Raw genomic sequence first — 22128 nt, 5'->3', positions numbered from 1 at the left:
TGAATAATTCATATTTTTCCATGTACATACGCACCTGTGATGTCTGTTCTCTCGGAAAAATATAATAAATGAACCAATTGGGTTTACATTTTTCTTTGAATATACACATATAAAACTAACGACAAGGATTCACATAAACCTGCGTTGAGGGTTTTTAATTAAAAGCTGTATGTTGAAGAGCTCTTAATACCCTACTTCTAGACTGGAGACTTGTGGATTCAGTGGCGCTTAGTTTCCAGGAGTAATGAGGAAGGATCGATAAATCATGCACTTCACACATAAAGTACCAGAACTCGCCCCCAAACTGCCAGTTTTTGTACAAATAAGAAGCGGATCTAGAAATATAATAACGCACTTTGCGCACCAACAAATGGTGACAAAGCTGGAAACACCAGAGCAGGTGTTTCCAGTCTAATTTGCTTGCTGCTGCATAAAATATGCGAGTGCTGCAGGGATACGACAGCATGCAATCAACAGATGAGTGACCAGCATTCACACAGGTATGAGCAGCATTTAGGTCTCTCTCTTTTCTTTTCTTTCTCTCTTTTTTTTTTTTACCGTTGATTGAAAGTCAACAGTTTGTTAGAAGCTGGATCCACACTGCTCATGTCCCCATGCGATGTTAGTCCAGCGGACAAGGCGACAACAAACAACAAACCGACGTCCTTTCTCGCACCCCCGGCTAAGAGCGCAGGGACATCACTGCGGCGCAAACTCTGACAACTGCTGATCCAAACCCCGGCTGGTGGTCCGACTCCTTTGAGCTTTTCCTTCAACGCCAAAACTGTTCACTGCATCATAGTGAAGCGGAACGGATCTGCCATAGGAGCTGTTTACTGTGTGATCGCGCTCTCTCTCTCTCTCCCTCTCCGTCTCTCTCTCTCCCTCACACACACACACGCACACACACAGACTCGACAATGGTGCATTTCAAGTGAACACAATTTGTTGCTTAATGCTCTGCAGCAGCAAAAAGCAGCATTCAGAGCAGCTTATTCTTTTCTGAGTTACATCACAGTCAATTATCCTGTACGCGAAGCTTCTCGGTATCCTGGAGCGCAAAGTGATGTTAAGATGCAGGACTTCGGGTTGAGGCACGCTCCGCGTCTCTTAAAAGAAAATGTGAAGGAAATTGACGCATGCATTTTGCTCTCGCAAGTATCACCCCTGCTCAGTATATGCAGGAAAGGGCGGCAAATGGTCTTCAGTGTAGAATTAGTTAATTTAAAATTTTAATTTGGAAAGGTTTGGTAATAAATAAATTAATAAATCAAGGGCTTATAAATTGTAACTAAAAGATTCATCGTTGGGATAGTTGTTGATGTTACATCAGCTGTTGTCGGTTAATGAGAAACACTTTTGGTCTGACAGGTTGTGAAAAATACCTTTGTCATTGTTTTAGCTTGACTACTTTGGCGACAGGCCAACTGCAGTATAGATGCCCCTGCCGGCCAAGTATTATTCTACAACTTGGCTACTAAAATTATATTATCATTATTAATAGATAGTGTTTGATCTATGAAGTACTGGTAAATGAATGAAAACATCAACCCCACATAAAGGGTGTCTCAATAGAAGCCATTCATGGCATCTGACAAACCCATAGGCTGTATAAAAAAGACTGAACTTACACCACCAAACAGGTTTTGGTCACTGTACGGTTCTTCCTCTGTATGATGAAGACATGCCTCACTGATGGTATCCTCCAGTGTAAAAGATGAGAGAAGCTCCAGTCTTCATTTTGTATGAACATGTACTGGATTTTTTTCAAGTGAACACAGTGTTGTCCAGAATTACTTTTCAAGCTTCAGCTTGTATTTTCTCTGACCGTTTCCCTGCTGACCTGCTGTTGAGGGATAACATAAAAAAGAAAACATGTTGCAACTAGGAGGGAGACCCACCTGATCTGAGTACAGCAGACTGGTGATGCCTCAATTAGCTACAGTTAGGTCCATAAGTTTTTGGACAAATAAGCTTCTTTTTTTTTGCCTCGGTACACAATCACATTGGATTTTAAATCAAACTATCAAGTTGTGATTAAAGTGCAGACTTCTTAAATTCAATGGGTTTAATAAAAGCACTGCATTAACTGTTTAGGAATTACAGTCACCCCCCCCACCCATACAACTCCATTTTTGAAGGAGCAAACATAATTTCATGTCCAGGTGAGGCCGTTCCCCTCGTTTTTACATGAAAACTAAGAAGATAAAAGCTCTGCAGTTGATTCCAAGTGTTGACCTTCTATTTGGTTTTTCATTGGAACTCTGCAAGGTCCAAAGAGATGATGGGTCAAGTGCAGGAGGCTGTCATTAGGCTGAAAATCCCAAAAAGAGAAAAGTATGGAGGAGGCGGGAAACCGCTCATGAGCCAAAGCTGTGAAGGCAATGCTATGGCATGGGCATGCACTGTATGGCTGCCAGTGGAACCAGATTACTGGTGTTTATTGATGATGTGACTGCTGATAGAAGTAATGAATTGTCAAGTGTACAGGGCTGTACTCTCTGCTCAGATTCAGCCAAATGCTGTGAAACTGATCAGACAGCACTTCACAGTGTACAGAGGTGACCCAAAGCATACTGCAAAAGCAATCCATCAGTTTTTCAAGGCAAAGAAATATAACCCCAATTCCAAAAAAAGCTGGAAGAATTTTAAATAGAAACAGATTGCTACAATTTGCAAATCCCATAAACCCATATTTTATTCACAATAGAACATTTTGATGGCAGCGACACATCTCAAAGCCGTTGTGACGGTGGCAACAAAAGGCTGGAAAAGCAAGTGGCCCTAAAAAGAAAGAACTGGGGGAACATTTTGCAGCTAATTAGGTTAATTGGCAACAGGTCAGTAACATGATTGGGCATATAAAAAAAAAAAGCATATTAGAGAGGCAGAGTTTCTCAGAAGCAAAGATGGGCAGAGTTTAACTAATCTGCAAAAAATGCATCTTAAAATTGGGGAATAATTTTAGATTCATGTTAAATTGCAAACACTTTGAACATCTCATTATCTACAGTACATAATATCATGAAAATATTTAGAGAATCTGGGGAAAATCTCTGTGCCCAATGCTGAAAATCAGTACTTGTGCCCATGATCCTCAGGCCCTTGAGTAGCACTGCACTCCTGTCTCTGCTTTTTTGAGACATGTTGCTGCCATCAAATCCAAAATGAGCTAATATGTTTCTTAAAATTGCACATGTTCTCAGTTTAAACATTTGCTATATTTACTATGTTTTATTGTGAATAAAATAGAGTTATGAGATTTGTAAGTCACTGCATTCTGTTTTTATCTACATTTCATACAGTGTCCCAACTTTTTGCCATCGGGGTTGCATGATACTCTTAAATAGGCAAGTCAGTCACCTGATCTCAACCCAAGAGAGCAGCAGCTTTTCAGCCATTGAATACAAAACTGAAAGCAGAGAGACCCACAAACAAGCAACAGCTGAAGGCCTGACAGCATCTCAAGGGAGGAAACACAGCATTTGGTGACATTTGCAGTTTCTAGACTTCATTCACTGGCTGCAACTGGCTTCATCACAATCCCCATATTTAAAATTGTGTCAGTTTACTTTTGAGCCTCTGAAAACAGAGGACTAAGCATAAAAATTGACTATTTATAAGAGTTTATGCATTTTTTAAAATTAAAGCTGAAAATCTGCACTTCAATCACATATTAATGTTTGATTTAAAATCCACTGTGGTGGTGAGCAGAGGCAAAATTACAGAAAGTTGTGTCGCTGTCCAAAAGCTCATGGACCTGACTGCTAAATGAACATAAAAATTATTGTTAAAACTGAACGAAGACTTTGGATTTGGCCCCTATAATATATATATATATATATATATATATATATATATATATATATATATATATATATATTTTTTTTTTTTTTTTTTTTTTAAATGAACTGTGTAAGAAGGACTTGAAAAAATATAAAGCTGTTGTTTAACTTTAATAATACAGGATGGGAAAAAGGAAAGAAAATACTTGTCATGGAGTAAATGGATGGAGCACAATAGGTAAGCGATAATGACACAAGAAACATGAAGATGGACTCTAAATCTTGTTTCTGAGCTCTCTTGTTCTTTTTTTACACACACACACACACACACACACACACACACACACACACACACACACACACACACACACACACACACACACACACAGAGCAGGTGAAATATGATCTTCAGTATATATGATACCTCCACAATAGTGCTGCCACAGTCTGTGTCTGGACCTTAGCCTACGTATATACACACACACACACACACACACACACACACACACACACACACACACACACACACACACACACACACACACACACACACACACACACACACAATGAAAGAGTGCAGGAATGCTCAGCTCAGGCTACATGGCACTCAGCTGCTCATCAACTTTTAATCAGTAGAAACCCCCCTCTGTGACATGCCACACTACAGGAAAACACCTAAAGCTACCAACACACATGGCATTTTGTCTTGTTCTCTCTCTGAATGTGATAACCTTTATAAATAGCTCATGTTGAAATGCAGCTGTAATCTGCCACAGCCTGAAGCCTCAAAAAAAAAAAAAAAAAGCCTTTTAAAAGGAGACTGGGGGTGAAACACGCCGTTTTCTCAGGTCAGGATTGAGTTACAATGAGGCAACCTGAGATAACTGAACACCCCTAGCTCTAATTAGAGCCCAGGGGCCAATAACTCACATATACTTGCACAAAGAGGCAGTCATACATGTTACATAAACACAACTCTTGTCACACCACATCATGGACTGGCCTCTGTGCCCTTTGCATAAAGACTTAATTTTTTTAACGGATGCTTATGAAGTCATTCTTTAACAAGGGAAGTCTTCCTCTTCACAGATCAGTCTGTTAATATAGCCGCGAGGTTGTCACAATAAAACTGTTTCGAGAAGAAAATTAGTGTAATGTGTAAGCCTGCTTAAGGTGATGAATATAATGCTTACAATCCTTACAAGGACATGAATTCCTCAAAATATTTACTCAATATTTTTTTTCAAAAAGTATTTCCTGCTTATTCCATAAAATATCAGCAAATAAGGAAAAAAAATTTTTTTAAACTAAAATCCCAAATTTTAAATATTACTCTTGCATTGTTTGTATGTTTAATGAAATATTACCTGTTGTTTAAAACTTTACTTACTGCTCTGCTTTGCTGGATTTTTTTTTTCCTATTTGTTAATGACTTTAAGATACTGTTCATCTGCTCTAAATAGGTTTTTAGGCCTGCCATGTTTTCTTTTGTCTTCCGCTTGACCAATTTCCTCAAATTCTTTAAGAACACACTGCACACCATGATGAGATATGACAAGCTGTCAGCTAGTAGCTCTTTGGGAATCACCTTGCTGGTGTAAATATACTATTTTATACCCGTTATGTGTCTTTGTGACACGCTGCTTTTAACAAAGTGCCTAAACATACATTTTACAGTTGGTTCTTTGCTAAGTTGTGTGTAGATTTAGGAGACTTTTGTTTGAGTGATTCATAGGTGCATGTTAAGTGGCCTTGCAGTCAGTCTGAGCCCGCCTGCAAGTTGTCCCCCTCCCAACAGGGAACCTGCGTAACTGATTTGTGATCAGAAGTGGTCGCTGCAAGTACTTGCAATTGTTCAGCATATGTGGGAGCCATATGCAAGAAATATCAACACAATCACTGGGCAACCAGTTATTTTTACTAGTTGCAAGGAGTTGCTGTCCTTCATTTACTAGTGTGACTGAGCCATAAGGCAGCTGTAAAATTCAGCTGATGAGCTTCTATTAAAAAACTCCAATCAGTAAGCTCTGTCCTTTGATCTATGGAAGGGCTTCAGCATAAACAAACTCTAATCCTCGGTCTTTAACTCTTGTATGTGTGCAGGACCTGGAAGCAGTGGACTTTCTCAGGCTCTTTGATCCCCAGACGACTGAAACTTTAAAGATAAGGATATATATGTGGGCGTGAGCATTAAAGTGTGTGGATTTACAGTCCATGTGCCAATGCCGGGAAGGCTGAGGTACAGAGGTACGCTAATTGTTTATTCACTTGCAGGGTGTGCTATGGCAGTTGAAGCACATGAAGCTACAAGGTGGGGGATCAAGAGCGCTTGACTCAGTAGTGCGATAATCCCTTTGAGCTCCACCGCCCTCTCTCTGGACAGATGCCACTCACGCCCTGTAGTTTCACAAAGTAATCCGTGGCATTTTCCCCACATATAGGATAAACAAGACCTGTCTGAAAGTGTACAATATACAGTAATAGGTAAGATCACACTAAATCCAATGGGAGTAACTTCTATAAATAGGTATGGATGAAAATGAGTAAGAAATGTAAACACTGCAGACTATAATATGCAAAAGTGAATATGCACAGTGGGGTTATTATCTGCCACATACGCTACATGCAAATGAAAACACCTGCCGTGACATCACTTCTTTGATGAGCCTTTGCTTGTGTGTAATGCGTAACCTGCAAGAGGAAGTAGTCATTTTGGTGCCATTTGATTATGGCGAAAAGGTCTGAGCCATTGTAACGCATGACACTCCAGAACAGCAGCTTGGAGTAGATTCGACTACAGGTTTTTATCAATGTGTGAAGTAACCACTGTAAATACTTTTACTCAGGGAGGGTTTTTTAAAATGCTACTTCATACTTCAGCTTCACTTTCACGTATACAAATCAGTGTAGCTTTTGCTGCACCACAGTTACATGTTACAGTTCTATTTACTTAATCGTCTCTGATAGGAACCTATTTAAATACAGTGATTTGGAGACAATGAAACAGTGGTTCCCCAACTGTGATTATGAGCTCCAGTAGTTCCACTATATTTATATTTCCCCTTTCATAAAATTTTTCAGAACTTCTCTCACTCTCACACACACACACACACACACACACACACACACACACACACACACACACACACACACACACACACACACACACACACACACACACACACACTTTGGATTCGTTCCATGGCCTCTCTGTTTCTAGTGCATCCCAAATGCCAGCGGGTCACCATGTGGCCTCGGTGAAATGCCACTATGTCAGGCTGTGTCGATTGATGATGGCAGTCACGTTAAATGTAATCAGGTGAATTAACCTTTTGTTAGTGATGATCAGACCAGCCCTGTGCACCGCTCTGCCCTTGGCACTTTAAGTACATGTGTATGCGTGTGTCTGCTTTTGTATGTTTTTGGTTTCACCCAACTGTGTTTTAGCCCTAGTCGCTACGAGCACTTCCAGATAAGTAAGTCCTTCTCTATCTGCTGTTTAACAAGACAAACACACTTCAGCTACAGGCCTTCATCACCCCCATGCAGAGTGGGGCCCATGAACTTACAATAGAGAAAAATGTTTTTCATTTTATGAAACAATTTGTCAAAGTTAACACTGAGAAATGTGAATTCATATATCTTAAAATATGCAATGCACATAAGTATGTGACTGTAAAGCAATGGGAGTCAATGCAAGTGAGCAAAAGTAACAGATTACAGGAAAATACTGAAAAATAGCTTTATATTTAAACCATTTGGCCTTTTAGTTTACAATGAATGAAACTAATATGCTTCCCTTTGTAACAGAAATCTGCCTCTATCACTGTAACCATGTAGCATTTACAGTATAAAAATTGAAATTAAAGGACAAACATCTTATTCCTTATTTTCTTCTTTGGAAATTCCTGATGTTGCTTTTATGTGTATTGGACATACCAAGCACCTTTTAGACTGTTTATGATTTGTAGTTGAGTATAGACAGAGACAGAGGGCTGCATTAACAGGCTGCTTGTAGACAATGACATATATTCAGCTGTTATAGAACACACACACACACACACACACACACACACACACACACACACACACACACACACACACACACACACACACACACACACACACACACACACAGTGAACTTGTGTGATATGAAATCCTGGGATGACTCCTCCTGCTCTCCTCACAAATGTCACTGCTTTTTAATGTACACACTCCTCCTAGTGGAGAGGCGTGGTACCAAGCATGTTGTTTCATATGGTTACAAAGAACTCTGCATGAATTTGAAGTCATCCTTCTGACATATTCTGTTTAGTTCTAAAATCTCACACTGAGAGGTGTGTGTGTGTGAATTCCCTGTCTTCAGTCCTCTTCAGCCTACATCATACTGCCACATGATCCCACTGTTTTTACAGGAAGAGTCTGCCCTCTTGTGGTTTTAGCTTTTATCACAGTTGAATGGGAAGGGAAATTAGACACCAAGTATTAGTTGTTGGTGGCATGGATTCTGCCATATCTGCCGATAATCCAGGTGCACATTGTTGGTGTGATTCTGCTGTTTTACCACACCACACAGTTGTGTGATGGAGTTGTGATGGACTTGCATCTGACGACAGAGAAGCCACTGAAGTCTACTTAACTCTCTCTCTCATGTTCATAAGCCCATTTTCAGAGCACTGCTGCTTGGTACATCATCATTCTGCAGGTAACCTTTGGTAGATGGTAAATTGAGGGATGCACAAGGTCAGCAACAATACTGAAATAAGCTTTGGCCTTTAAACTAAATGACTGCTAACAGACCAAATGTGCCAACAGAATATTCTCCATGACACTAAACTATAGAGCAGCCAGGACTCTTCACACAAGCCAAGTTGAGTCCTGAATTGATGCTGCTGAAGCCAAAGTTTCTGAGCCTACCATCTGCAGCCTCAGCAGAAACCGAGTCCGAGCCGACTCTACAATGTTTGTCCTGTCTTCAACTGTCCAGTTTGAGTGAGCCTGTGCACACTGTAGTCTCAAATTTCTGTTCTTGGCTGATGGGACAGGAGCCCAACATGATTTTCTTCTGTTGACGCCAATCTGCCTCCAGGTGTGAGGTGTTACGAATTCTGAGATTTGGACCTAATCTGTGGTTTCACAGCCGCTGTGTCAGATTCAACCCATCAGGGTTGTACTCCATTTATTGTTATAAAAAGATTAAATATAATAACATCAGTCTCTTAAAGTTCCAACCAAAAGTTTGTTTTTTTTACTTTGGTTACTAAATACCTAAGAAAAAAGTACAAGATAACTAGTCTAACTTTATTTCTCAACCGGTTATCTCAATTGAAAACATCATTGCTGTCTCAACTTCCTCAAAGGGTGTTCCCACACTAAAATGCATCAATACACCACCTTTAGTTCCTCATTTGATCGATAAAATTATGATGAGAAATAAAATATCTGGGTGGGGCTCCTAAAGACTCTGTAGGGCTTCTGGGCAACACTGTGCAGTAGAAAGTGATTATTGGAAAATGCATTCATCTGTGCAGTTGTGTGGATATGCACCTGTGTTTTTACAAACCAAGATGCATACTTTCTTCATTCAGAATAGCACAGAAGAAATAGCAGCGTGCAATATAGTCTGTATACAAGTGCAGTATGAGGCCCACAGTGGGGGTAGACTCCTACAGTATAAGCAGTTTTCTAAAACACCGCTACAGCTTTACAACCTCTGCATGCCCTTATTTTTCTACAAGTGCATTTAAACTGCACTTCCATCTCTTTCATTCTTACATGTCTTGTTCTGTTGCTCACCCACTAACCAAGAAGTGGTTTTGGCTGGCCTCCTCTAAAACCGCAGAGTAAAAATGTCCAACAGTAACCCTTCACATGCTCCATTTCCCACACCATCCCTCCTGGATACCTGGATAAGGGTTATCATGAGACAGTGCGTGGGTGTGAGATAACGTACGTTGTATAGCCAGAGTGTTTCTATATGTGCAGACTTCCTGTGAACTTTCAAACATTCACTTTCACTTTGAAAGTGACCTTGGCATAAAGGAAGTTTATAAAACTGAAAAAAAAAAAAAAAAAAACTCCCCAGATTATGAGCCTTGTGTGCATGTGGCTTGTGGCTGAGCTTGAGGCAGCCACATCTCAACCAATACCCGACTTTAAGTACAACTCACTCTATGTCGGTCTTATTCTGGCCAACTATAATGGGAAATGTTTTCCACTCCAAGCTTTCCTGGAGCAGTGAGCAGTGCATTTTAATGTGTAGGTATGTGTCTAAAAACCATAAATGGAAGCAGATGTTTTAGTCAAAGAATAAAAGTTTACACGGGGTTGTAATCAAGTGAGGGATTTTTCTTTCGTTTTCAGGGTTTTTTTTCCTTGTAGTAATTTGAGTCTATTTTTCTGTCTCAATGAGCCTGGTGCATTGCATTGTGTGCATGGCTGAACTGAGCTGGGTTGTGCTGAGCTATGCAGCCACATATGGGAGCGATTACAGTCCAGTGTTTATCAGACCTTGCTGAGGGACTGACTGTGTGGCTCAGCAGAGCAAAACCAGCCATGTGCACATGATTTCAGTTTCCAAACTACAACCTTGTAGGGAAATCAAGTAATACAGCACAGAAAAACAACTGCAACTGTGACTCCTGGAAACAGAAAGTGAAATGATTGGTAGATGAGCCAGTTAGATGATTAGTTCATAGGAAATCTATCTGAAACTATTTCCATCATATAGTTAAGTAATGAGGAAGGTGACGAGACTGAAAGCATCAAAGTCTGTTGTGAAAATAGTTGTATAAAGCTGGTTGTTTCTCCAGAGGGAGCTGTGTGAACTTGGAAATGTAATCTAAAAACCAATCAGGGGGTGTGGAGTTACCTATAAATGAAAGAAAAAATGTTTTATACATATATAGATATATTGTCTCATATTAAAAGCCATATGTCTTATTCTATGATTAACTTATGAAAGCAAAAAAAATTCACATACAACAGAAGTATGTGCAAAAGTTTTACAGCACCCCCTGATTTTTTATATTTTGGTAGGAAAATGGGAAAAGGTGCAGATGAAGGTCAAGATGATGTACAAAATTTCAGATTTTCAGTCCAGTTTTCACGTAATTTGGTACCTCAGCCACCCTTACATCAAGATCATTACTGATGAAGCTTCGGCAAACAGTAGATGGATCAGCTGAAGGGCTGCACACCATGCAGAAATATGCCAAGATTTCACTAATACAGTAGCTCTTTGAGAGTCACCTTGTTGGTACAAAAATACTGTTTTATTTATAAAGAAATGAGGGGTGACTCAAATCTTTTGCACAATTCTGTAATGTGTAAATATGAAACTTTTCCATATGGGTAGCAGGAAGTAGGTTTACCTGAACTCTAAAGTACAGGTTTTTAAAGCTATCAGTCTGAGGCTATATTGGTCATTAAAAGTGTTGTATTTGCAGCAGTTAGGTTGCATTATGAGTAACGTTTTGATGACCGGAAAGAATCTGCATCTACTATGATCAAAATTTTAAGCAACTCAAATGTGAATATTTCCTGGTTTTTTGGGGGGTTTTTTCTGTTTGTTTTTACACTTGTAAACTGGTTGTAAATGTAAAACTGTATTAAAATAGTGAAAGTGTCACACTGGACTCCTTTCACATTTTAAATATATTTCTTATTAAAGGTTTCAACATCTGTGGTTTCTTCCATTAAACCTAAACAACTTAGAGTTACGCTAAACACACAACTCGCTCCAAAGGAAATTGCAGCAAATCTTATCTGCTGGGCGGACATCAGGTGATGACAACAGAGGAAACAAAGCCAATGACAGGAGCAGGTTTGTGGCCAGCAGGTCAACAAAATGACAGAACTTGACGCACAGATTGAGAAACTACAGACTGCTCACTGTTTACAGTCACAATCAACAGGTTTCTTTAATCCATGACAACGAAGGTCGACTAAACCTTAAAAGACAGGTTTAGTCTCTAAAACTACAAACCACAGCATAAACATAACACTGTCACCAGATACACATTTCCAGATCCTGACAGATACAAGATCAGTTGATGCTATGGTGGCCCTGAGAGGTCAAACCATACAATACTGGTCTATTAAAGATCTCTCAGGAAGAAGGAGCTGGCTGGGGAGAGGGACGTCTGGGCTTCCCTACTTAGACTGCTGCTCCTGCGACCTGGACTCTGATAAGTGGCGGAAAATGGCTGGATGAATATAATATAGAGATCAATGCTTGGGGTAATTTAGCAATGGCGCCAGTAAAGTTTGTACAGCAAGGCAGCTCCACCCTCGCTGTTTACAATAGCTTGTGTTTAAGCACATGTAGCAGTGCAGAAGATGGTGGTGATGTCAAGTGATGTCTTAATGGTAAGTTGGAGGTTAGTTGCAAATACATTAGTGGAATTTTTTTTTTTTTTTTTTAAATTGACCCTAATTTTCCCCATTTCAAAATCAATGTTGATACCTGCCCAAAACATCAGTCAAACTGGAGGCTCTGGCTAAACCACCCAAATGATGTCCTGTCAAAAAGATCAGAAAACATCCTGTTGTTGTGCATCACTCACAATAGCTGTTTAAATTAAACAGCTAAATCGGATCATTTTGAGGACTGTTAACTGTTAGTTGCAGCCTACCTTTAATGCGTTAAATTATAACTGTCCACATGGCTTCTTCACTTATCATGTTCAATGCAAACACACACTGTACACAACAAGCATTACATCTGTGTGAGGGGAACATTCACAGTATGCAAAGCTGAAGAGTACCTTAAGTCAGCAAAAATGTCAGCCCCCCCCACTGGGTGCTTTATGACAGACTGTAAAGCAGGGGGAGACCCCAGCAAACCAGCGTATCGCAGCCACTTTCAGCTCTGTCTGTATGAGAGTGCATCAGCAATACCTCTGCACATGAACAGACTGTTGGTGTATTCCTAGATCTAAACACAAACTACAGGAAAGCATGTCTAAAATTCAAAGCATATGTTCTTCATTCACATTGAGCTTTGAAGCCTACTATAAACGCTTCACCAGGAAACCGCAAGAGGACAAACCCTAATGCATATTTCCTTCTTTTTTTTTTTTCTTAAAGACACATTATGCTCACAACTCCCTCTCCCGTTCCTTTACGAAGCACATGAAGCGCGGCGGACTTCAGCTACGTTTGGAGCCAGAGCAATCTACCCCACCCCTCCAAACCAGCCACACAAACACACAACTTCAGATACAAAACACTGTGGGTTTGGCAATAGGCAAGGTTAATGAAGACACTGACAGCACTTCAAAGAGTGTGCACTCAAATAACCTCTCAAGTGAGAAGTTCAAGACAAGTGAGGATAAAAGGGCGAGTGACTGTAGCATTCTGTGAGAGTTTCACAGCTTGCAGGCCACCAAAGATCTTTTTTTGTGCAGGTGAAGTTGTTACTGCAATGTTAGTCTAATGCAGTGGATGGAAGCATACATGGACAGATAACGCAACAGCGGCAAACTGAGCGCAGCGATTAATGAACTGCACACATTTCAAAACCGACCAACCCATGCTGTCAAATCTTTCCTGCCTACAGTGCAAACAGGCTCCTGATCTCGAGCTGTTTGTCAGGTCTGTCTTACAAAATTAAACCATAGTAACATATTTTCTACTCACACATTGTGTTTTGCTAGTTTGGTGATAAATGGGCTTGTCTTCTCTCGCAGTCCAGTAACAAGTGCAGCAAGTGCTTAAACTAAAAAGTCATGGTGAAGGATTGATGAGTAACCACGTGAGGTTTCCACCACATACAAATGTGTTGATGTTGATGCTGGATTTATAGAAAACATGCTGCATTTGGTGATTTTTTTGATATGGGTTTCATCAGAGGTCATTTTCCTTATGTGGTCTGTTTTTAATCTTTATCTTTGATGGATCGTAATACTGCCTAGTAGCAATGACCACTCACGTCATTCTCCTCTCTGTCTTTCTTGCACTGTTTCCTGAAGTTATGATTGTTCTGCCAGTTCGTCGAGTTGAGTCGAGCCAGCTCTTTCTTGGCTCCCTGAAGTGACACCTAGCCTAATCTCATTGACACACAATTAGCCAAGGCTGGCTGGGAGTGCTCTGAGACAAACCAGATCCAAGATTTTGGTGACAGGCGGACTTGACGAACACACATGCTGCAATTATTATTGAAAACAATGGAAAAAGGCTGTAATTAGGTTAGGATTCGTTATTCCTGGAGGATACCCAGACTCTCCTTCTGTCAAGCTCAAAACTCACTTTGTATGTACTTTGAGTGTATGCACAAGCAGAACCTCATATTTCTTAAAACATACTCCAGTGCTCAGCATAGCATTTCTGTAACACTGCCAACCTCATGGTGGATCAAAATAGATGCAACAGAACCAGAGATAACATCCTTCCTGTGACAACCTGGTGCCCACATTAGCCCAGAGTTAACATTGGATGAAAAGGGTACCCTTGGACAAGATACCGGTCCATCACAGGGCTGACACGCAGCCAAACATTTGCGTTCACAGTCGCACATATGGCCAAGTCTAACACCAATTAGCCTAACAAGGCTGTCTTTGGACTGTGGGAGGAAGCCACACCCAGAGAGCACCCACAAAGGGAGAACAACAGCCAACAGGTTCAGACCCAGAAACTTCAGGATGAGATGTGACAGTGATAACATCTGAACCGAACCACTGGCAAAGCTGCAGGACACCATGATGGTTTTTATTAGTGTTTTAAAATGTATATTCCTTCTTAAATCTTGACCGGTAGAAGGAACAGGAAGTCTTCAAGTGTACAGAGGAAGCCTCAAAATTCCCCCAAAGGCTGTAGGTCAGCAGACTTGGATTCCCAAATTAGTCACTGTACAACTCACAGCTCAATTGGAGAATGGACAGCATTATGATTACAGCCAATGTAGGCTTGAGCCACAAGGCACAGAGATGAGCAGTAGGCTACAGAGGCCTGTTGGACTCAGCGTAAAACTGGCGGACTTCCCTTTTAAGTCCTGACAACTTCAGACGTGCGCGCAACTGTACGTGATGCACAGAAGTATGCACATAAGCTGAACCACCTGCATCCCTCAACCAGTAAATCTCAAACAGCAGAGGAAAACGGCCCAGTAATTGGTTTCAGTGGTCCGTCTAACCGTCGCAGCTACATGCTGTCAGTGAGAATATCCGCCAACTGGTGTTCCGCTGACTTGCTTAGATAAGGCTTAGTCATGATGTAACAGCGTCCAGATCATAGTTGGAAATATTAATGGGAAGTGACATGTTTATACCAGAATGTATTAGCTCCAGCAGCTTAGCACAGATCATGACAGCTTTACACCATTAACTTAGATTTTGGATTTTAGTTGTGAAAGGATGAAATGATTGACAGACTGCTCTAATGTGTTTAATTCACCCATTTGTTGCAGAATATTGTGAGGATTTGTTGCTGTTGGACATTTGATAAATGTCATATTGGAATTTGGGAAGTTATGACTTTGATTGCTTTTTTCATATTTGTGGACCGAGTAATGAATGAATCAACTGAGAAAATGATAACAAGATTAAATGATCATAACAGACTCATTAGCTGCAGCCGTAAAGAGCTCCTTTTAAACGCTGCAAGATGTTTTCCACTGTCTGTAGCCTGGAGGAGAAAATGTCTAGATAAAGCTGCTTCTTAACGTAGTTCACTAGACATATGTATGGAACCCCTCTGCTAGTCTGTGTAAGAGAGAGCAAGTTTGATCATGCCTATGAAAGTATGTTTCTAACATACAGCAAGTGTCCTTCATCAGAGAAATGATTACAATGTGTCATATCTATATGATCAGATGTGACACACTGCACTGCCTCTCTGCAGTGCAATGAATTATACACAGACTACTCAGCAGAAGCCTTTCACTCGAGTGTCTTCCACATCCCCTCAGTATAGCAGAGAATCTATTTCCCCACGCAGTCCCACTTTAGGCCCGGCTCTGATTGATTGTCTGTTAAACTGCTAGTGTCTGAGAGACAGAGTGCCAGGAAGCTTTACAGTGTGACTCTAGATCCAGCACAGAGCAGCACAGAAATGGAACAAGCTCATTCACTACGCGGGATGGATCTGGCTCATTAGAAGGGATGTGTAATTTGAAAGTAAGTGCTGGGCACAAAACTAGCCAAATTTCAACGAACACAGGCAGCCTTAGTACAAAACATGGCTCTGACGACAAAACTGAGGCCGGCAGCCGTAGATGCAGCCATCTCCCAGAGAGAAGTCTTACCCTCATACACATACTGGGAGCAAGTTTCCAACCATGAAAGCAATGAAGTGAGATACATGAATAATGTTGCACTTCTGTACACCTCCGCAGCTTATCTGAAATGGCAGGTAATTAGAGTGAAGGCAGGAGTTGACAAGATAATATGACCAAAATGATGAGCAAAAAAGTCAAAGACACAAAACAAAAAGAGGCTATATGTTGATATCGCTCTGTGCTCAGTCTCTAGGAAAATGAACAGAGCCATTTTTAATTAAGCCATTTAATAAGAGCATTTATAAAAACTTACTTGGCTCTATATTGCACAGAGACAGTACTGTCACTGAGTATATTATATAAGGTTATACTGACACACTGTTGGCCATAAAAGCTTAGAATTGTGAGTATGTGAGATTCACGAATTGAACGAGACATCAATTTTATTTATTTATTTTTGCTTTACACACAAAACAATTATCAAAGAAAATATCTTAGCTAAAGATGACCCGCTAACACAGCTGCTGTCACAAGTTCTTGACAACCAAGCCAAGTCATATCAACTCCACAGTTTGTGGTCTATTTGTCACCCAAACCCTCCTGCCTTCGTTAATTTGTCTCCTCGGGATGTATGAACTCACAGGTGCCTCCTGGCGTCACAGTACAGCATACAGATCCCAAATTTTTCATTTTTATTTTACAGTGCATGCTGGTGGCAACTGGACTGCACGACCATCCCCTGATTTAGGCTCTAAAAATCACCACGCACCGCGTCCTGCAGCTGAGCAGCTCTGTCAATATTGCAGAGTCAGGTGCAGACAAAAAGAGCCCGTGCGTAACGCACCCCCCCACCGGTCCGATAAGAAATGTGAACGCACAGTGTTGAGATGCAAAATGATATAATGGCCAAAACGCATCTTTTGATTTTAGCCAAAGAGGTTAAAACCTGTCATGGTTATGAATCTACGGTTCTTTTGGATCTCTGTTTTACGGGAATCCCCCCTGCTCATCTCTGCGCGCGCACACGGCAGATCCCGGTAAAATCACCAATCCACAAGGTGAAACCTACATTAGAAACTAATTGGCTTCGCGAAAAGTGCCAGTTCTAGTCATGAGAGTGCGACTCTAGTGGGATAGTCTGGCCATTTTGATCACCCTCATGTCCCAGACAGAAATGAAATCGCCCACCATTCAAAAGGAGGACCTACCTGGAAATCTCGAAGCTGCAACCCTTCCGAAGGAGCAAGGCTCTCTTCCGCATGATGCCTTTGTCTTTTCCAAGATACACATTTTTATCTGAATTCATGGGTGCTGGAAAAGCAGGTAGACTCTGGGGAAACCGTGGTGCTTAAGAGAAAAGAAAATCGTCCAATAATATCGAGCAATGGACTGCGAGAAGCGGAAGAGGGGGGGAAAGGAAAAAACAGTGTAGCCGAAAAAGAAAAGGGTCTTTTGACGCTCAGTTCACCTCAGTGGAGCAAGGAAAGTGGGCTTGCAGACTTTCCCCCCCTCAGGCTAGACAAAAGATGGCCCGCTGAAGCTTTTAGAGATGCATGTTGTCGGGGATGGTTTTACTTCATGCGCTTATTGGAGCAGGCTGTAGCGGGTCTGCTGCAGTCGTTACTCAGAGCGGACTGCGCTGAGTAGTCTCCGTCGCTCCAGAGATCCCGATCCTGTTATCCAGAAATGTGGAGCTCACAGCTTTCCTTCAGCTTCAGCCCAGCACTGAGTGGCTGCTCGACAATGACCTCACAAAACCGATGGAGAGAGAGGGAGAGAAAGAGAGAGAGAGGGAGAGAGAGAAAGTAAAGAGTGCGCGAGAATTCAGAGTTAAATGAAGTTATTTGTGCGTGAGAAAGGAAGATAATTTGATGAAGTGAGAGTTGAACCACAAGCCTAAACGGTATGCTGGTCTATTTATGTTATGAACAGAGAATTGAGAGCAGCAGATTCTTTAGGAACATGTACAGTATGGTATTGATGTGCTGACTTTTGACTGGCTTGGTAGCACACATATTTGTGAAATAGTTGGCATTAGGTGAGCTGGGGCTTTAATCCTTTAATGATCCAAATTTTTATTTATATAATTTCTTGGTCGCAAACAAACAAAATTAAAAAAAAAAAAAGTCCCAGTTTCAATTTACATTCAGACTTTTGTATGTACTACGTTTCTCTTTGTTTTTGGTCTTTACAAAATTTGTAAAGATCACAAGGGGTCCTTTACAAGTTTCTAAATGTGACAAGTTAGGAGGCACATATTGATATCTCACAGATAACGTACTGCATCATGCTGAAGATACCAAAAGACATCTTGTGCATGTTTGTGAGCAACTGTTACAAAACGGCACCATTTAATGCCCCAGGAATGACAACAGACTGGTCTCGCTGGGCTTTTGTTGCTGTTGTCTAAATTAGACTTGAGATAAAGCAATCATTGAAGCAGTCAGTCAAAAGTATACTATGAGATCAGGGGCTTTCTTTTAAAATGAAATGTTGAAGTCATAGGTATTAAAACACATCAATTTAATACATGCTGTCGAATGCTTATCTGGTTCCAGATCACTAGCGCAGCGGTCTAAGCAGAGATGCTCCTCATACTTCATTCTCCCTGGCCCCCTCCTCCAGCTCTTCTGGGGGAACACCAAGGTGCTCCCAAGCCAGCCACTGGAGAGCAATCTCTCCAGCATGTCCTGGGTCTGCTCCAGGGGCTCCTCCTGGTGGAATATGCCCAGAAGACCTCACCTCAGGGGTGCCATGGAGGTATCCTAGTCTGATGCCCAAACCACCTCAACTGGCTTCTTTCGATGTGAAGAAGTAGAGACTCTTCTGTCAGCCCCTCCCTAATGGCCGAGCTCCTTACTGTATCTCTAGGGCTGCTGTGACTGTATTTTTGTTTTATTACTCTTAGCTTATGTTTGTCAGTCTTAGTTAAAATGAACATAAACCTGACACAAAAGAAAAATAAGGAAATTGTGTTTGGTTTATTATTTCTTTGTTGTAACAATGCTTCTTGGCAATAAATCCCATACTGTTGGAAGGCCTGTTTATTCCCCCTTAAATGGTGCCACATTTATAAAGAAAATGCATTTGTGGGTTGAGCAGCAGAGTTGGGTATTTGGGTTGCGCTAATCAAAACTTGCCAAATCTTCTCTGCTAATGCCAAACTGTTTATTGTGCTATTGACTCTTGTTTTGAGCTTCTGAGTTTATATTATTCAGTCACTTTAATGACTCATCTGTACTGATGTTTCTATGATTTTGCATTATCCTGTAATTGGGACTTGTGTCCACAGCTGCTGTTGACCAAACATTAAGTATTCATATTATGTGGTTTTTATTTATTTATTTTATTGTTTTTGTGTTTTTTAAGGTTACTTGATTTTTTAGAGGGGATTGATTTGCAATGAGGAGCACAACAGAATCCTAAAAAGTAGACTGAAATTCCATTTGGTTTTATTATATTACATTCCAATGTTTTCTGTGAGTTAGTGTTATGGTTTATGTCATGGCTGTTTAAAGATCAAATTTTATCAACTCCTTTGGCACACACACACACACACGCACTGCTGAGAAATTAGGCATAAATATTAACTGTCCACAGTAACGCATACATGTAGTTATTCTATTTTTTTGGATATGAGTGGACACGAATTTTAAGGATTAAAGAAAGAAAAGTGAACTTATGTATTTTAAAGAATTTTTTGTCTTTATCCAGTAGTAGGATGGGATTTTTTTTTTTTTTTTTTTACTCTTGTGTGCATTTGGGTCTTTCAGTCACACAGACAACAGGCCATCCAGCTGTGTCCTGACCAAATCAGTTCAGCTGGATAAGATCAGTAGAGTCAGACTCCCAGCTGCCTGGTTAAATTCCTCATTGATGCCTAAAATCAAACTATGAGCTGGCTTCAGAACTTGGTGCCCTAAAGGAGCAAATGGCTGACAAAGAGCACAGCTGCAAGTAGGAAAGGAGAAGGCTGAAGAAGACTCTGCAGTCAGAAGGAGCCGGCAGTCAGAAAGTGACTAAAACTTCTGACCTGGAGCAAAAACTCAGAGAGAATGAAGGTGAGATTAACTACACTTGGCGAGACTGGATATGTCAGGAACTACTGGAAGTTGGAGTAGGAAAGAAGAGAATCCAGACCAGACAGATTCCAGAACCAGATTTCAGAGAAGCAGTGTAAAGTTTTTCATGTGGTCTCTGAAAAAGATCTCATTTCATTAAATACAGAGTGGGGAAACCGGTGGTTTTTAAGGCAGGAGGAAGTGGCAGCCCAGTTTAACATCCTGCAGCAGAAATGTGAAAAGAAGTCAACACTCGCTATCCTTGGAAAAAGTCAATATTATTGCCAGATTAATTACTCAAAATATAGCTCTTGAAACTGAGGTCATGGAGAACTGGGAGTCACAGAAAGCAAGTTCCTCCAGAGCGAAGAGATGAAATCAGAATCGGGGATTTGGATCGGAAGAAACCTGAGCCAGAAGAAAAAGATGTGAGCTTGAGGTGAGCTCAGGAACTGCTGCAAGACAGGGGAGAGAAAGGAGCTGCAAAAAAAAGAAACAGTCCAAAAAAAGTAAGCAAGAAAAAAAAAGGCAAGCTTCAGGTGCATCATTCAGCCAATCTGCTTAGTACACTAAAGTTGGTCATTGTCCTAATTCAAGAATCTTTAATTACTTTTCCATAAGATGATAAAAAAAAAGAAGCAAATTAGCTGACAGTTGTATCGATCCTATTTCTAAAATCTAAATCTGTGACATCACCGGTCATTGGGCCTTACACAAAAACCTCAACTTTTACACCTCAGCAGTGCACCTGCCACGTTTGAAGCTGACTAGATGTAGAGAAAGAAAAAGAACAGATGGGCTCAGACACAGAGAGATTTCTGAAGTTATTGGAGAGATGACTCGGAGGATTAACAGCTTGTTTTTGTGTCACATTTGGTCCGCAACAGACTAATTAATGAGTATATGTTTGCTCTTTGTTTTTCCAGAATCTCGCCCAACTAACCGACAAGCAGAAGGCGAAGATTAAAAAGGAGGGAGAAAAAAAAATTGCACAAATGAGGCTGAAAAGCAGATAAACAAGGAAAGAAGAAACAGGAGGCAAGACAAAAGAAAGAGATGAAGGGGAAAGAAAAGACAGAAAAGAAAGAATGAAGGGAAACGGAGGGAAAGATGAGAACATTTTGTCTCCCCATCAACTACCTCACACACCCTCATACTTTCTCTTTACACTCTCTCACTCTTCTTCCTCTACCCAGTATTACCCTATAGTTTTTAGTCTAACCATATGTACCACTTTCACAACCTTTTACTCCATTTCCTTACACGCCCTACCCTCTCCTTTGTTACCTTCTTACCCTCTATCTTCTCTTCAGTCTCACAACCCTTTGCTCCCCCTCTTTTACCCTCTCTCATCCTTCTTCCCCTGTCCAACTATGTCCTCCAAACCCTCCAAACCACCTTCACCACCGTCTACTTCAGAACTGTCGTGAAACATAATACAGTTGCAGTAAAAAAAATTAAAAGCCCAACGTCTCTTTTTATCTTCATGCCGCTGTAAAACAGTTCATAATTAGAAACCAACATATTACAATGTGGATCTATTCATGCAGAAATCTTAAACAGGATGTCTGCATGAAAGTGCAAAAATGGACTCAGCAAGGCTAAAATGAAGCACAGGGAAAATGCAATGGAGCAGTTGCAGTCTTGGAGCAGCCTAGCAAAGTTTTTGCACATCGATGAATCAATGTGCAAAGGAAACAAAACTAATCTATTTTGTGCTTGAAAGGTCTGAGTTCACTGAAAATGTCTCTAAGCTTAAAGGGTTTCCTGTGATATCTGTGAAAGTGTCACGGCCCTATTAAGAGGGCGAGCACAAGGAAGGGAGCTGGTCCTGATGCTGTCTGTGTGTGTGTGTGTGTGTGTGCCATTGTACTGGTCAGATTAATGAAGCTTTCTCTGCAATTTTGCAGATTTGTTCCAATCTCGGCCAGAACCTCAGGCCTAGAAAATTCTGGTCTTCCTGGGAAGGCGGGTATCTTCTGAAAATCTCCCGACTTGTTGATTTGGTTAGATGTTTTCTTTTTAACCACGAAAAGAATCAGCCGCTTTAGTCACCTTCTGTGG

At 40.8% G+C, this 22128-nt stretch overlaps 1 protein-coding gene across 5 annotated transcripts in view; it reads right to left on the bottom strand.

The window, feature by feature from the left end:
• Positions 1–17701, bottom strand: part of garnl3 (GTPase activating Rap/RanGAP domain like 3) — a 72982-nt gene extending 55281 nt beyond the window's left edge. For 3 of the 5 annotated variants that reach the window (XM_030743111.1, XM_030743114.1, XM_030743112.1), the window contains exon 1: positions 17212–17700. In XM_030743111.1, the coding sequence (XP_030598971.1) occupies positions 17212–17309 (98 nt within the window). In that variant the 5' untranslated portion in view covers positions 17310–17700. Of the gene's footprint in view, positions 1–558; positions 701–17211 lie in introns of those variants that run through there. The other 2 variants (XM_030743115.1, XM_030743113.1) reach the window with 2 other exon arrangements.
• Between the last annotated feature and the right edge of the window lie 4427 nt (positions 17702–22128).

The sequence above is a fragment of the Archocentrus centrarchus genome, chromosome 12, assembly GCF_007364275.1.
Source record: "Archocentrus centrarchus isolate MPI-CPG fArcCen1 chromosome 12, fArcCen1, whole genome shotgun sequence".
Lineage (NCBI taxonomy): Eukaryota > Metazoa > Chordata > Actinopteri > Cichliformes > Cichlidae > Archocentrus > Archocentrus centrarchus.
This window is presented reverse-complemented; position numbering and strand designations above follow the sequence as displayed.